This window comes from Electrophorus electricus, chromosome 16 (assembly GCF_013358815.1).
Source record: "Electrophorus electricus isolate fEleEle1 chromosome 16, fEleEle1.pri, whole genome shotgun sequence".
Classification (NCBI taxonomy): Eukaryota; Metazoa; Chordata; class Actinopteri; order Gymnotiformes; family Gymnotidae; genus Electrophorus; species Electrophorus electricus.
Window position 1 is genome coordinate 16,996,172 of NC_049550.1, and position 14,456 is coordinate 17,010,627.

Here is a 14,456-nt window from a genome sequence, read left to right on the forward strand (position 1 = left end):
ACTGACAGCTTTAACTTATGGTGATAAGGCCACTCTGCACTCTGTTAATGTAAAATATGGTGATGGTGGAGACTTCTGGTTCTGGTTTTAGATTAAGCTGTATTTTTAACATCTCCTGTAGGATACCATTCTGCTGAAGCTGAACGGACATAAAGGATTTGCTCTTCTCAAATCTTTCATTTCATAGCTATATCAGTGAAAATAGCATTGCTTAGCAGGGAAAATCAATTTAAATTAAAGTCATTAAAGTAATGAATATGTTAATTAGGTTAAACCTAAACTTCTTGACTTCTACAGTGGTAGAAACCCCACCACCAAAGAGAGAAACACCATGCATAAACCACAAGCTTTACAACTAACAGGATGTTTATTGAAATAACAGCAATAACAGAGTTGAGAATGCACAAAGAAAATTGAGGAATATGTCAATAATGACCAAAAGTACTGAATTCACTAAAATAGACCTATAGCAAAAAAAAAAAAAAAAAACTTAACTAAACAAAATTAACCAAACAAGATTCATGGTGAACTAAGTCTTTAAAAAAGAAAAAAAAATTATTAGAGCATTGGGCAACTAACTAGTATTGATTAGGATAAATGGAACAGAAACAATATATCTAATCCAGTTCTGATGCATTACAATTACAATAATCTTACTGGTTAATTCATACGATTATTCATACTAATGAACATATGAAGAAATGTGGGCCTTATGCTTGCATGTGTTCAGCCAGGTTAGGCCCAGCTGCTTGATAGCACCCTTCTGTGTTTACAAGAGCGTGCATGCAATGCATAATCAACAGCTCAGTGGTTAAGGTAAGTGGTTAGTTGTTGGAAGGTTGCTAGTTCAAGCCCCACAGCTTCCAAATTCCTTCTGTTAGGCCGCAAAGCAAGGCCCTTAACCATCAGTTTCTCAAAATGTATACAATGATAACTATCATTAAAATAATCTGACATTTCTTGGAGTTTCATACCTCATGGTCCAGTCACTTTAATTCCTTTCCTACTTTAACTTGAAAGCTAGACTACTAAAATTGATAAATACCAGTAAACACAATTAGTACTTAACTATTTTGACTGCAATAAAGATGATTAGAAAATGGGAATAAACATAACAGAAAGAAGAAAGATGTGGACAAATTCCCAAAATAAAAGGAATTAAAACATTGCAATTAAAAGGTCAGTTTAAACTGCCCACACCTTACTTGAGCTCACTATGAAATTTGGAGTCACAGTAAACACAATGTTAAACCTATGATTTTACTTTGTAGAACTTTCTGAAAGAAAAATATGTGGCACTGTGGACCCATGATTTAAAAAAAAACATAGATTTATTATAAATATTGATTGTTCCTGAAATTAAACTCACTTGGAAGTATCTTTAGTCTTTGAGATCTGCACTGAAACTTTTGGTTCAGCTAAAGGCAGAAGAAAGTCAGATGGTCATGACAGAGGTAATAGACCTGGATTGTTCGGGGTTTAAGTGCCATTTTATGGCTACTGCTGTTATACATCTTGATGCCACTAGGATCCTAGTTCTTGTTCTGTAACATCTTTACTGTTATTAAACTATGTCTTTTGCCTCTGTATATATAATCTCACTCTTTGTTAGTGTCTTTCTAACAAAAGTTAGTCCTGTTAGTCCTGTTACCTGTCCAGTATTATTCTGACTAATGTTGAATATTGGGCCATCAGAATACACATACACATCTGAGATATGATTTTCAGAATTTGATTGGTTGGTGCTGGGGTTTAGGCTCTGGTAGAATTTGATGAGTTGGGATAGAGTTTTAGGCACTAGTAGAATTAATCTGATTGGTTGGTGATGGAGTTTAGTCACTGGTAGACTGAATCTGCTAGGGTTGTGTTGGGGTTTAGGCTCTGGTAGATTGAATCTGCTAGGGTGGTGTTGGGGTTTAGGCTCTGGTAGGGTGAATCTGCTAGTGTGCTTTTGGGGTTTAGACTCTGGCAGATTGAACCCATGCTGATGTTCTGGCATCCACTTGGATCATTTTCATAATCACCATCAATCTGAAACCACAGCACAGTGTACAGATTCATTTATATCATTCTGGAATAAATGAGGCCTGAACTTTCCTGTCATTTGGCCAGTGATTCCTGTCATTTGGCCAGTGTTCTCTTAAGGGTTCTGTTTTCTTAATGATTCTCCACATTACACATAGCTTGTTTCAATTCTGGACTGGCAGCTACACATATAAGTGTGGAGAAAGCACAACTATCATCACCTTATAGCCATGCCTGTTATACCGATATAAACCCATTTTAATACCAAATTGTTTTCCATCTGTGTGAGTTCATGAATTTCAAAAAGGTTTTGAAAAAGTTGACAAGAATCTAATCTGTGACTGGTGGAAAACTACAGAATCAAAGTTGTCTTTATTGATCAAATAAACCAAATCACAAGTTTAAGTCATACAGTAATATATCAAACAATAAATAAGAGGAAATATATAATTTGTATTATACAATGGCCAATGAGTAGGCAGATATTCATTTTTGACCTTTGTGTCATATATATATATATATATTTATGCCACATTTGAATGTGCAGCAGTAAATTATATTTTTGCAATATGTCACTAACGTATCCCACCAATCACTACTCTGACTATTTTCATATCTTCAGTGAAAATGATATAAATGGGACAATATAATGCTATTAAAAAATCAAAAGTGGACCAGATTTATATGTACTAAATAAGTAGACCCTTTAAAATTGATATGTACTAAATATGATATCTGTATTATAACATCTTTAACTTATTTGTTTTTGTAGAGCTCTGATACATACTTCTTAGATACATGCTTGAAATAAATATCTTTAGCAATGTGAACACAAATCGATGCATTTTAAATGTTTTATTTAATCAAGTAATTTTCACTCACTGTGATGTTTTTTCTTGTTTGGCAACTAGCAGTTGAGCCTGCAAAAATGAAACAATATCAGTACTGATGTTCCATTCTCTCCATTACAGGGAGTGTTTAGTATTAACCAAATGAGACAGAAGAGATAATCTCAACAGGGCGTGTGTGTGTGTGCGTGTGTGTGTGTGTGTGTGTGTGTGTATGTATATGTGTGTGTGTGTGTGTGTGTATGTATATGTGTGTGTGTGTGTGTGTGTGTGTGTGTGTGTGTGTGTGTATGTATGTATATGTGTGTGTGTGTGTGTGTGTGTGTGTGTGTGTGTGTGTGTGTATGTGTGTGTGTGTGTGTATATGTGTGTGTGTGTGTATATGTATGTGTGTGGGTGTGTGTGTATGTATGTATATGTGTGTGTGGGTGTGTGTGTGTGTGTGTGTGTGTGTGTGTGTGTGTATGTATATGTGTGTGGGGGTGTGTGTGTATGTATATGTGTGTGTGTGTGTGTGTATATGTATGTGTGTGGGTGTGTGGGTGTGTGTGTGTGTGTGTGTGTGTGTGTATGTATGTATATGTGTGTGGGTGTGTGTGTGTATGTATATGTATATGTGTGTGGGTGTGTGTGTGTATGTATATGTATATGTGTGTGGGTGTGTGTGTGTGTGTATATGTATATGTGTGTGGGTGTGTGTGTGTGTGTGTGTGTGTGTGTGTGTGTGTGTGTGTGTGTGTGTGTGTGTGTGTATTTTACCTTGTGTCCTCTTGCATCTCAGTTTATAGGGCACGAGTGCTAATGCTCCAGTCAGCAGCAGAGCCACGCCAACACACACAGTAATGAGGGACAGCGACAAGACAGAGTGATGTAGACCTGGGAGATACACAGCTGGAACAAAAATATTTTATTATAAACTCACCACCTGTCAACAACAGCAGCAAAACAACAAAATATTCCGCTGGAACATCTGCCATATTTTTTAACATAGATTAAAGCACAGTAGGTCCACTGAGCTGTCACTTCTCATTCTGCTATACAGGTCTCTTCCAAAACACACAGCTGGGTGAACTGAAAGTTACGTCCTGTGCTTTTGTGAATCCCAGTGAGTCAATGTGCAGAGGAAGAGCATGAGAAAACAGCACTCTCTCTCATTAAAGAAGGTGAGATAGATATTCTGACTTCTTTGGTGTATTTCCTTAAGCACTCTTGGCTTTATCTTTCTAGTCTTTTTATCTTTATTTCTCTCATCCCTTGCAAATTGCCATTAATTAAAAACCAAAGGTAATAATGTTACTTTCAGCCTCATTAATCTGCATATCTACTGCTGTATATATTCAAAATTGTAGTAAAGTAGAGTTTCTGTTTCTTTACTGCAATTTTAAATATCTCTACCTCTCTTACTACAGTACACTGCAGTTAACCTAGAATATTCTTCTTTCATATATATATAAACACTAGATTTAAATTTGTGTTTTAAACTGTATGTCAGTGATTATATTGTGGCACTTGCATTTAAAAAATCCATTCACATTAATGAGAATCCTATGAAAAATATTATTTTAAAGGCCAAAATAAATTTGTCTTAGCATTTACTAAATTTTGCTTTATATACTCTTATATTTTTTTTAAATACTGTGCAATGTTTTCAATGCACTTTGTTTACAGAGATTTAGAGAGAGAGAGAGAGAGAGAGAGAGAGAGAGAGAGAGAGAGAGAGAGAGAGAGAGAGAGAGAGAGAGAGAGACGTTTAAAGTCATATCTTAAACTCATAGTCCCAGAACATGAGAGTCCATAACTGAAGCCCTTTAACAGGTGTGTGAAATGTGGCATCTTACCAGGCATACTTTTTTATCATGAAAATGGCACTGAAAGTGAAGTGAAGGTTCTCACATGTGACGTGGAGCTGTATTTCACTGAAGACAGGAAAGTATAGGGTCACAGATTCCCTTTGTCTCTGAGCGCCACACAGGTAAAGTCCTCCATCCTCCACTGTCACATCACTGATTCCCACACTAAACATGTTTGCTTGTGTGTGTTCCAAAAGGGAAAACTTCTGTTTCCCTTCTGGTTGTCGGACAGCAGGAATGACTGCACGGATGCTGTGATTATCCACTCTGAGCACATACTTGATATCACTTTTATACTCCTCTGGATGTGTACAGTTCAGCGTAATGTTCTGTCCTTGGTGAGCTGTTTGTATGAGTAACTGTCCACAGCAAGGATCTGCCATCCAAACAAAATGAGTCAATGAGTAATTTATGTGTTATAAAGCACTAGAAAGAGGGAGAAAGCCCTTCCTCACTTTTCAGGGGTGTAAAAGATCAGGTTAAAAAAGTAAAACTGTCCAAAGCTGAGCAAATAAAGTGTCTGAGAAATCAAACCTAGAAGATTTAGTTAATGATGTCAGTGGAAAATACAATATAAAGTCTTTCACCTTCTTTCACACTGAGTGTCACATCTGAACTCGAGGCTCCTTCTACTCCACACCTGTAGGTTCCAGCATCCTGCTTACTTATGTTCCTAATTACCACCCAGCAAATTCCAATCTTAGTATCATCCACAACTATGAATTTTATTTCATCAGCCCACATGTTCACCATCTGGGGAATGATTTTATCTGTGCATTTGCCTTGTTTTATCTTGCAAAACTGTTTTGTGTGATTCATGTACTTAAGGATATCATAATGCCAGTTGATGATGACACTTCCTCCTGTGTAGCCAATCACATCTGCACAGTGTACACGACCTGCCAATCAAAATGCAGTTCCTCTTTTAGAGTCTTGTGATCTGAAGCAAGGGCTTCATATCATCCACAAAAACAATTATGTTATTATTATTTAAAAAACAAAAAACTAAATAAATAGGGGCAGTTCTAAATAGGGTGAAACTTTGACCATGTCACACACTCATAATAAATTAAACTTTCCTCTTTTAGAATAATCCAATCTGTAGCTGTAGCTGTATCTGTGTCTTTTTATCATTCACAACCAAAAACAGCTAAATAAACCATGACAATTGTTTTTACAATTAAAGCACAAAATAAACTGGAACTATGAGATGGACAAAAGAACCATGTCACACACACTCATAATAAAGTAAACTATGTGCTGGACCTATGAACCATGTCACACACTCATAATAAAGGAAACATACTCTAAAAGCCTTTGAGGAGAGTTGAACTTCTGACCTGAGAAGAGCCAGAAACTGAAGATGAGGAGGAGCTTCATCCTTTAGTCACTGGATTTATTCTGGTCATCAGTTTGTGCTCCGAAAGGACTGAAGACTTTTTTCAGTAGTTCTAAAAGTCTGAAAGGTTGAACTCTCTCTCCCCCTTCCACTCCTTTTCCCCCGTAACACCACTTCCTCTTCTTTGTAGTCCCTCTGTTGTTTTATCTTAAACACTTCCTCCTGTCTGTGGTCAGTCCTCTCCTCTATGCATTACTGAAACTGCATTATACCATATATGTACTCTCTGGCTTGACAGTTTGACAGTGAAGTTGACCAAATGGTGAGAAGCTATAAGTGCAAAAGAGGTTTCATATATTACATTCAGCGATGGCTCATGACTGCTGCACAATAGACGAGAGCTTTCCAGATACAAATCTCTGTTATGTAGAAATAAAAACATATTAACACCTTTAACTACTTCTTTGTTGACTGTTTATTATATTTGCCAATCAAACAAAGTGACCCCACAAAGTGACCCCACTGTTCCTTCAATGTTATTACAAAGTCTCAAAACATCATAAACTGCTCATATTTCTTGACATATTAAGAATGAATAAACAGAATATCTTACCTGAGGATCCAGAAGTGGGTAAAGATGAGGAGACTCTTCATTCTCACTCACAGAAACGTGCTCTCTACGTTCTGTAGGAGTGGTTTTGTTCTGGTTCTCTAGCCCTCTCTGTGCATGTGTGTCTGTGCTCTCTTTTCATGTTCTCTGGTATACGTCACACTCACAACCCCTCCCACCAGCACCACTACTGCGTGATTCATGTTGAGCTCTTAAAGCGATTGTTAAAACTGAAATGTGACCTGACCATATAATAAAACATAAGGCGTGTTGAACACTTTAAACATATTTTTATACATGCTTTTAAACGAACATATCTTAAAACTAAAAATCAGAAAACTAAAAAAGCTAATGTGGTTCAAACCCAGGTCAGACCACTGATGACAACAAGAACCCACTGGGTGAGCAACCATGAGGGTGGACTTGTGCGCAAAATGGTTAGATCATAGAACAGGTAAAACAAGAAAAGAAAATAACCAAAGGTGGGGAGTTGAACCCCGGCCACTTTCTTGCAAGGCTAACAAACACCCATTAGACTGTGGCAGTTATAAAACTACTGGCACCTATATCACACTTCAAAGGAATGGAGGGCAACAGAACGAGAGGAAAAACTAAACACCATGCTGAATGTGGGAAAAAGGAGAACCAAGGACGCCACGGGAAGAACGGCAGCACCGATGCCCTGGGAAAACCAAACTAAAACTTCCCAAACAAACCAGAAAAGAGGGAGGAACTGTAACGGCTAAGGGAAGCCTTGGGAGAGAGACAGATATGAGAGGGGAAAACTGGACAGGGGAGGGGACGTGTAAAAACACTGACACCCTTGTAGAGCAGAAGAGAGGTGTAGCACAAGGGCTCACAGACCTCAATACCCAGAGTTACCAGCTAGGAGCTTGGCTCAAAACTTTAGCAAAGACCCAACACTGAGTGACTGTGTCACTGGGCTTGTATAGATCTACCCCAGCTGTTGGGCATCAAGCCTGATTAGTAATGTGCCTGACTCGAGGTCTCTCTCGGTACTTTGTCCTGGTACCAACCCTTACAAAAACAATATTATGCTTCTAAATTAAATGTCTTACACAAAAAACTGAAATAGCAAGGACTTGAAATAAACGTACAGATCTTAATGTGTCAGATTTATGAGGGTCGATCTGCTTACTTGATGATCAGAAGCAGGCAAATCATAGCAGCTGCTTGGTGAGTGCTGGTGTGCTGCAGAGCCACGGATTAAAGATAATCTGAAATGTACATTTTTTATCTTTATAGTTTGTTCCTGGTCATATTGTGCACAATTCTTCATTTAAAACAGAAAAAGACGTTTGCCTCTAAAACATCTTATTTTTCTGATCATCAAGGCTGAGCAACAGGGGGGGGGGAAAATAATAATGTGATTGGTTTCATGCTCCAAATACATAACCAATGGATAATAGTAAGTCTTTCCACACATTATTTCTTTATCCTAATCTCCAGTTTCTCACAAAAATGTGGCACACTGCAGAAAGATAATTTGTGTTTCATACTGATTTAAAAATATGGCACATTATGGAAAGTTAATTTGTTTCACACTGACTTAATATGTGGCGCACTATAGGATCATTTCTGTTTCATATTGACTTAAAAAGGTGTCACATTATGGAAGGATAATTTGATTCATGCTGGCTTAAAATAAAACCCTTTCTGTTCCTCTGAACCCTGAGCAGGTAAAATCTTTATTGGCTTGTCCTGTGTATTATGGAAGAAAGGAAAGATCTTCTCTCTAAATGTATCTTTGTAACTATGTAAGAGCCAAGGATTGTTATCACTGAAAAACTTCACCTCCCCAGCTTCCCATCTTAACTGGATTTTGATCCTCTGGTACGTCATGGCGGGAATCCGATTGTTCCAAGAGTATTTACCATTGTGAAGACCTATAGAGCACATACTTTCAGCAGGAGATGCTTTTGAGATTTTTTTTTCTCTTTACAGATCCCTTTGATACCACAATAATCCACTCTACACACTGCTTGACCTCTATTAGCCAACTGTGCATGCCAGAGTCGAAGCCCTCAGAGCCCAGGACAATGGGGTAAATGCTAAACCTCTCAGGGGTGTTGGGGAGGTCTTGAGTTGTGCCTTGTCCCATGAGACTGCTTGGATCTGGAGAGATGCTTATGGTTCTACTTGTGATGTTTGGGTCCAAAGTTACAGGATCTTCAAAGAAATACAAGATTATAACACCAACATTATAATGTGTTCTAAAACTTTTGATTAGTATTTCCTTGTTTAAATCTTCATTGTGTCTACGCTAAATATGCAATACAATACTACACATTCTATTAGATCATCATTACAGGGACTCAGGTCAGTTTGTGCACTTTTTGACACCCAGTTCTAAATGACTTAATCTTATATGTGTGCTACAGTTAATGCTCTGCCTCACAATAGGATTTACTGTAGGCTGCTTTGGCACTTTATTTTTACTGACTTCCCACCATTTAGACTAAAAACAAGATAAGGTGAAATTCTTTAAAACCTGGCTAATCTTTCATTTACAAAAACTATTGAAATAACATATACAGTATTTATGTAACTCCAGTGTTGAATTATTGTTTATGTAATGACTATTTATGCAAGTCCAGTGTTAAATTAATACATACTCTGTTAATCTAAGTACAGTGTTGCATTGACATATAGAGTGTTTATGTAGATCACAAGTTAATTAACATATGCATTGATTTTGTAAAACCAGCTGGACACAAAATGAGCAGAGTACAGAGTACCACTTCAGTTGTTTACTTCCCTTATCTTCTCCCACACTCTGTATCTCAGATTCCCCAGGTGTTGTACAGATATACTCACAATAAGGACAGATGTCCCTCACCTTCTCGCACACTCCAGGACCCACCGCTGGATCTGGAACTGTGTACTTAGCTTTGAAAACACATGCATACACACAATGCACTATACTTTGCTCTCTCTATATAAAATGCACTATAAAATGTATAAACTATAAACTAAAACAAACATCTCTACCATTACTAGAGCTTACATTTCACTGGCATCTGGATAGGTCTAGAGAGAAGGAATTGTAGATTAGAATTTCATTCTGAAACCGTTTAAAAGAACACAATAAAACACAATAACAGCCTACCTGTAAAAACATGACATCTTCAGCCTCCATTTTGGCTTCTATTTCCTGTATCAGCTGGACCAGTACATTACACTCTTCTTCAGCCTGTGCAATCTTCTCCTTCATCCTCTGGCCCTTCTCCTTCTCTTCCTCTCTCAGTGCAGTTATCCTGATCTCCTCCTCATGTCTGAGGAACTGAAGCCTCTCAAATTCCTCCTTTATCTCCTCCTCTGTCTGCTAGAGCTGAGACTGGAGGAGACGATCACAATGTTGTAAAGCTGTGTGGAATTTGTGATCAGCTAATGCTGAGAAAACAGGTAAAGGATGTTTTATGTGATCAGCAGTTTTTAGTCTCTTGCCATGGGACCTCACAAAGCTATGCATTATATGCAATATATGCTTTTCCTGCTCTAACACACTTTATCAGGCAATGATGACACATTAGTCAGGTGTGTAGAGCAGAGAGACCAACATATATAGACCAAGTGCAAATAGCAGCAGATATCAATGCAGATAATGACAGACTGCTTTCTGTGTGACCCACTTGGATGTGCTTGACAATCTTCTCGCAGGTGGTTTTAAAATTCTTGAATGTATCCAGTAACTTATCTGCATGCTTCTGGGAAGTGCTCAGCTCCTCCTAAAACAGAGGGAGAAGTCTGGTCAACACTGGGGAGGACTAAAGTATGAAGTGTCCAAAGGAGAACAGAGCTAGAGTCAGAGATACTTAACTGTATCACCTACATCAGCACACACTATACCTCTCTCCTCCTGACTTTAGTCACAGTGGGGTGTAATCCTCAATAGTCAGCCACACAATGTCATGAAATAACTGTAGCTTGGCCAGAAATGTTATTAATTTGCTAGTATTTGTAACTATAACACCCTCTTATGAATAATACAGGAGTTTGCGATCATAATATAGGGCTAAGGTATATGCTCAATTGTATATTTTATTCTTAGTTTTTATTAGGTTGTCTAATGCTGAGCATTTATAAAGTGTAATTTAATACAGTAGTGTTTTCCTGGGTTGTCCTCTTTCTATGATTTCACCTTAATCATGAATAGACAACAACTCCGCTAAACAGGAACTTCTCCTACTGCCAATCAATTGTTGTTTGATTAGAACAGTTTTGATTTAATGATGTTTGATGGTTTTCTCTTTATGAAATCAAATATCATATTTTATCATTCATCACCAAGGGGGATTATTGCATGAGGGTGAAAATAAATATTATTTGATGGAAAAAAAAAAAAAGATTTTTAAAAAGCATTTGAACTGAAAACTGTAGTGCTATATTTTATTATTTTAAAAGTTTTGATCAAATTTTGGTGTCTTGCCTCATTTATATTTTAAGCCATTTTTGTTACTGCTCTCATGTAACATTAGTGGTTTATATCACTTGCCCTATTTATCGTTTAACTAGTCATTTTGCGGATAAATGCCAATCCGAAAGTTATACCCCCTAAGCTTAATGAATGGTTCGACGTTCCTCTGCTGCTGTCTGCTCAGGAGGATTGAATGTAGTTCACTAACCTAATTAGCTGTCATAACGTGCTGGCGCAATAAATCTCATATTAGTGTTGTAGCTGTCAACTCATCAGCCCTTGAATAACTTCTATAAAGACAAATAACGTAAGAAATATTAACGCAGAAAGCACTTGCAAGTGACAGAATACAATTGATGAAAACAAACTGGGTGTTTAAATTAAAATGTTAGTTTGGCTTGTGCTATGTTCAAAACTACTGCAGCCAGCCACTCCAGTGCATCAAACATACTTTGGCTCAGTTGTCAATCGCTGTCATGCTGTCCACATACAGCCAATGGGCAGGGACACAAATGAAGCTAACCGCACCTCTGGCTAGAAAAATGAAACAGCCGGTTTGTTCTTACTTTGCAATCCTTGGCAGCTTTGATGATGGAGCAGGAGTCGTGATTTTGATGGCCCTCAGCCACGCACTGCAAACACACCAGCTGCTTGTCGTCCAGGAAGAAAAACTGCTGTTTTTGCTTGTGGTCTGGACATTCACTTTGTGATGCGGTCACTGCTCTTACTTGACGCTCCTTTACTAAATTGTGTCTCAGCACCAGATTCGAGGGCAGGTAGTCACTGGAGACGGGACATTCACACTCGTCTCGCTCCTTCCAGCTCTGGAGCAAACACGCAGGACCGCAACAATATGAAACATGTACATGTTGCATTTGAGCTGTTGAAAAGTGTTGAAAATAACAGATTAATAGTTAAATGTGTGTTGATCAGTGACACTGGTGTTTGTTTTTGTTTCAGACTGAACTTGAAAGACCATTGCAGGCACTTCAAATTAAATTGGAAACCTTGGATTCCAAAAAATCCATCTATTTGACCATGCTTGCAAAATTCCAGTAGTTTTGTTTTTGTAGGGTGGGGTGGTGGTGTTCTGCTGCCAGGAATATGAATCCCTGCTCCCCTCAGTTAAACATAGCAGCAATTCACGTTCATAGTACAGCTAATCCATAGTGGCTATTTTAATTAGTTTTGGCCAATCAGAAGTAAATCGGTTGGCAGTGGTGGGGCTTTAACCAGTGACCTTCCAATTACAAGTCAAGTACCTTAAGCAAAGAGCTACCACTGCCCCTAGAAGAATAAAACTTCTTTTCTGTCTGATCTCATACAAGTGTCTTCCCTGTCAGTTCTGAGACAGTGATGCACATTAATTTATATTATTTTTTGCACTTCTCAGCTCTCGTGTTGACGATAAATTTGGCATAGATACAAAACAAGCCATTAGGTTTCAAGTACTGTTCCATGACTTTGTCATTCAGAATGTACATCAGCATCTTCATAAATAAATGACACTATTAACTGTAAATAGAGAGAGTAAACAAAACCTTTCTAATGGTGACTTGACAGGCAAGTCTCGAGTCTCTGGATAAGAGTCCGAGTCGTATCCAGAGACTTGAGACTTGAGTCAGACTTGCGAACCAGAGACTCAATTTGACTCAGATTTGACTAATATTCAGTGAAATGTGAACAAAGCAAACTTGCAGTTCACTTTTTCACAAGCCTCCCCTTCACCTCAGGCAAGGAAGGGAATTCTGTGCTTGTAGTCTGTGATGGAAAATATTATTCGATCATGTATTATCGTGTGATTCATATGTAATGATTCATATATAATCATGTTAATCCTTTGTTTATAATTCTGTATAAATAGTTTAGTCTGCACACTCTGTCTCTGTATATTGTGTGAACAAAACGACTGCTGAATCAGCTGCTTCGTGACCTTGCATGTGCCGTGTGGTTAATGTTGATAAAGAGGAACTAGCAAACTGTGTCTGTCCTGGTCGAACAGAGTTTCTGGTATGTGCAAGAGTGTTCAGCGCAGGAAATGGGAAACAGGATAACAGAGCACCCCTTCCTGGGTGTGAAGTTTAGATATAAGGAGCAGAGTCAGTCTACTCCTTTAGAGCTTTTGCTTCAGAGCATTAGCTCTCACACAGCTGTGTTCTGTATGTCCTATTTTCTTATAATAAATTACTCTTTTGATCACGTCTGACTTGCTGTTTATTCAAATTTCCAGCACAAGTCCCACACAGCTTCAGGTCCTTGGTGTTTCCTGTGCTGTGTCGGAACACTACCATGTAGGATGAACCATAGCACAATGGGCACAATGGGCACAATGGGCCCAGAGCACAATAACACCTACTCAAAGCACTTGGTGGATACCTGCACTTTTGCACATTATTATTTGCACCTTATTAATAATCATGTTTGTTGGTTACATGAAAAATGAGATGCTATGTTACTTCTGATGTTAGGTATATAATAAATGCATATAAAATTGTTACAATAAAAGGCAAAATAACCTGAATCATATAAAAATTGAATTGGTGCATCATATTGTGTATATCATTACATGTTATAGCAAATGTATTGCAGATTGTCTTTCGTATGTTACAGTTTCACCTTTGCTTGTGATGTCAATAAACCTGTGGAAAAGGGCTAATCGTCCTTGGAGTTCTGATGTCAGGAGAGCATCTATCTGCCTGCCAAGTTGCATACAGCACATATACAGAGCACAGAACACATGAATGTGCATCTTATGCTGAAACAGCACTTCTCAGTATACAAAGAATAGGTGTGGGTCTCTCATTGCTGAACTGGAATAGAGATATGTCCATTTCAGTGTTACACAGAGGATGTGCAGTAGAGACATGTCCAAGCCATGTTACACACAGGACATGCATGCCAGAGACTGGGTGTTTGTTGCAAATGAAGGCGTTTGAGAAGCTTCCCAAGTTCATATGCATGTATGGCGATTTCTCCAAAATATTTATTAATAATATGTATCAATAGCCTGGAATAATCCACCAGACTAAGTTGCATAGAAGTGACAGCACTTACAGAGTCCTTTCACAGAATAACAGTATCAGAATGTGATGATAGCAAAAGTGGCCAGTAGGTGTCACCATTGACATGAGTGTCAGATTGTTTCAAAACCTTGAAACAATTTGTCACAACTGCTTTGAACATTTCAGTGTTTCAGAAAGCCTCTTTGTCCACCACTAGTATCCACAGAAGCAGAGGATGAAGATCCTGATTACTGGGAGGATAAAGGGGAGATTTCCCTATAAAGAGCTGAACCATTATGAAAGGAGTGGGAGACTTCCACTGAAAGAGCAGAACCAGGGAGGAG

The 14,456-nt window shown here is 38.1% G+C and overlaps 2 protein-coding genes across 4 annotated transcripts; both read right to left on the bottom strand.

Annotated features, from left to right (window-relative positions):
- Positions 1–348: 348 nt before the first annotated feature.
- On the bottom strand, positions 349–6,950 carry LOC113582853 (polymeric immunoglobulin receptor-like). Of its 3 annotated transcripts, none has more exons than XR_004777024.1 (7): positions 6,676–6,867; positions 6,064–6,392; positions 5,311–5,622; positions 4,712–5,099; positions 3,633–3,764; positions 2,908–2,945; positions 349–2,031 (listed from the first exon to the last, which is right to left on the bottom strand). XR_004777024.1 is itself a non-coding variant. In XM_027018868.2 (7 exons), exons 3-7 carry the CDS (start codon positions 5,540–5,542, stop codon positions 1,837–1,839), a joined length of 930 nt encoding a protein of 309 aa, XP_026874669.2. In that variant the 5' UTR covers positions 5,543–5,622; positions 6,030–6,392; positions 6,676–6,950; the 3' UTR covers positions 349–1,836. The 3 variants fall into 3 exon arrangements, 2 of the variants coding, with proteins under 2 accessions (XP_026874669.2, XP_026874668.2); XM_027018868.2 differs by having other exon boundaries at positions 4,767–5,099; positions 6,030–6,392; positions 6,676–6,950; XM_027018867.2 differs by having other exon boundaries at positions 4,767–5,099; positions 6,676–6,947.
- A 1,585-nt stretch (positions 6,951–8,535) lies between these two features.
- Positions 8,536–13,401, bottom strand: LOC113582840 (E3 ubiquitin-protein ligase TRIM39-like). Its single transcript, XM_027018847.2, has 6 exons — positions 13,318–13,401; positions 11,677–11,934; positions 10,326–10,421; positions 9,712–10,018; positions 9,511–9,582; positions 8,536–8,862 (listed from the first exon to the last, which is right to left on the bottom strand). The coding sequence occupies exons 1-6, from the start codon at positions 13,399–13,401 to the stop codon at positions 8,597–8,599; spliced, it is 1,083 nt and encodes a 360-aa protein (XP_026874648.2). The 3' UTR covers positions 8,536–8,596.
- Positions 13,402–14,456: the final 1,055 nt, after the last annotated feature.

Excerpts from the sequence above, each read along its gene's own strand:
- LOC113582853 (XM_027018867.2), bottom strand. The coding sequence starts at position 6,103 with ATGAAGCTCCTCCTCATCTTCAGTTTCTGGCTCTTCTCAG. Across the intron at positions 5,100-5,310 it reads GACACTCAGTGTGAAAGAAG|ATCCTTGCTGTGGACAGTTA; the intron begins GTGAAAGACTTT and ends TTTGGATGGCAG. Across the intron at positions 3,765-4,766 it reads AATACAGCTCCACGTCACAT|CTGTGTATCTCCCAGGTCTA; the intron begins GTGAGAACCTTC and ends TTTTTGTTCCAG.
- LOC113582840 (XM_027018847.2), bottom strand. The coding sequence starts at position 13,401 with ATGGTAGTGTTCCGACACAGCACAGGAAACACCAAGGACCTGAAGCTG. Across the intron at positions 10,422-11,676 it reads AAGCTGCCAAGGATTGCAAA|GAGGAGCTGAGCACTTCCCA; the intron begins GTAAGAACAAAC and ends CCTCTGTTTTAG. Across the intron at positions 10,019-10,325 it reads AGATTGTCAAGCACATCCAA|CAGACAGAGGAGGAGATAAA; the intron begins GTGGGTCACACA and ends TCTCAGCTCTAG.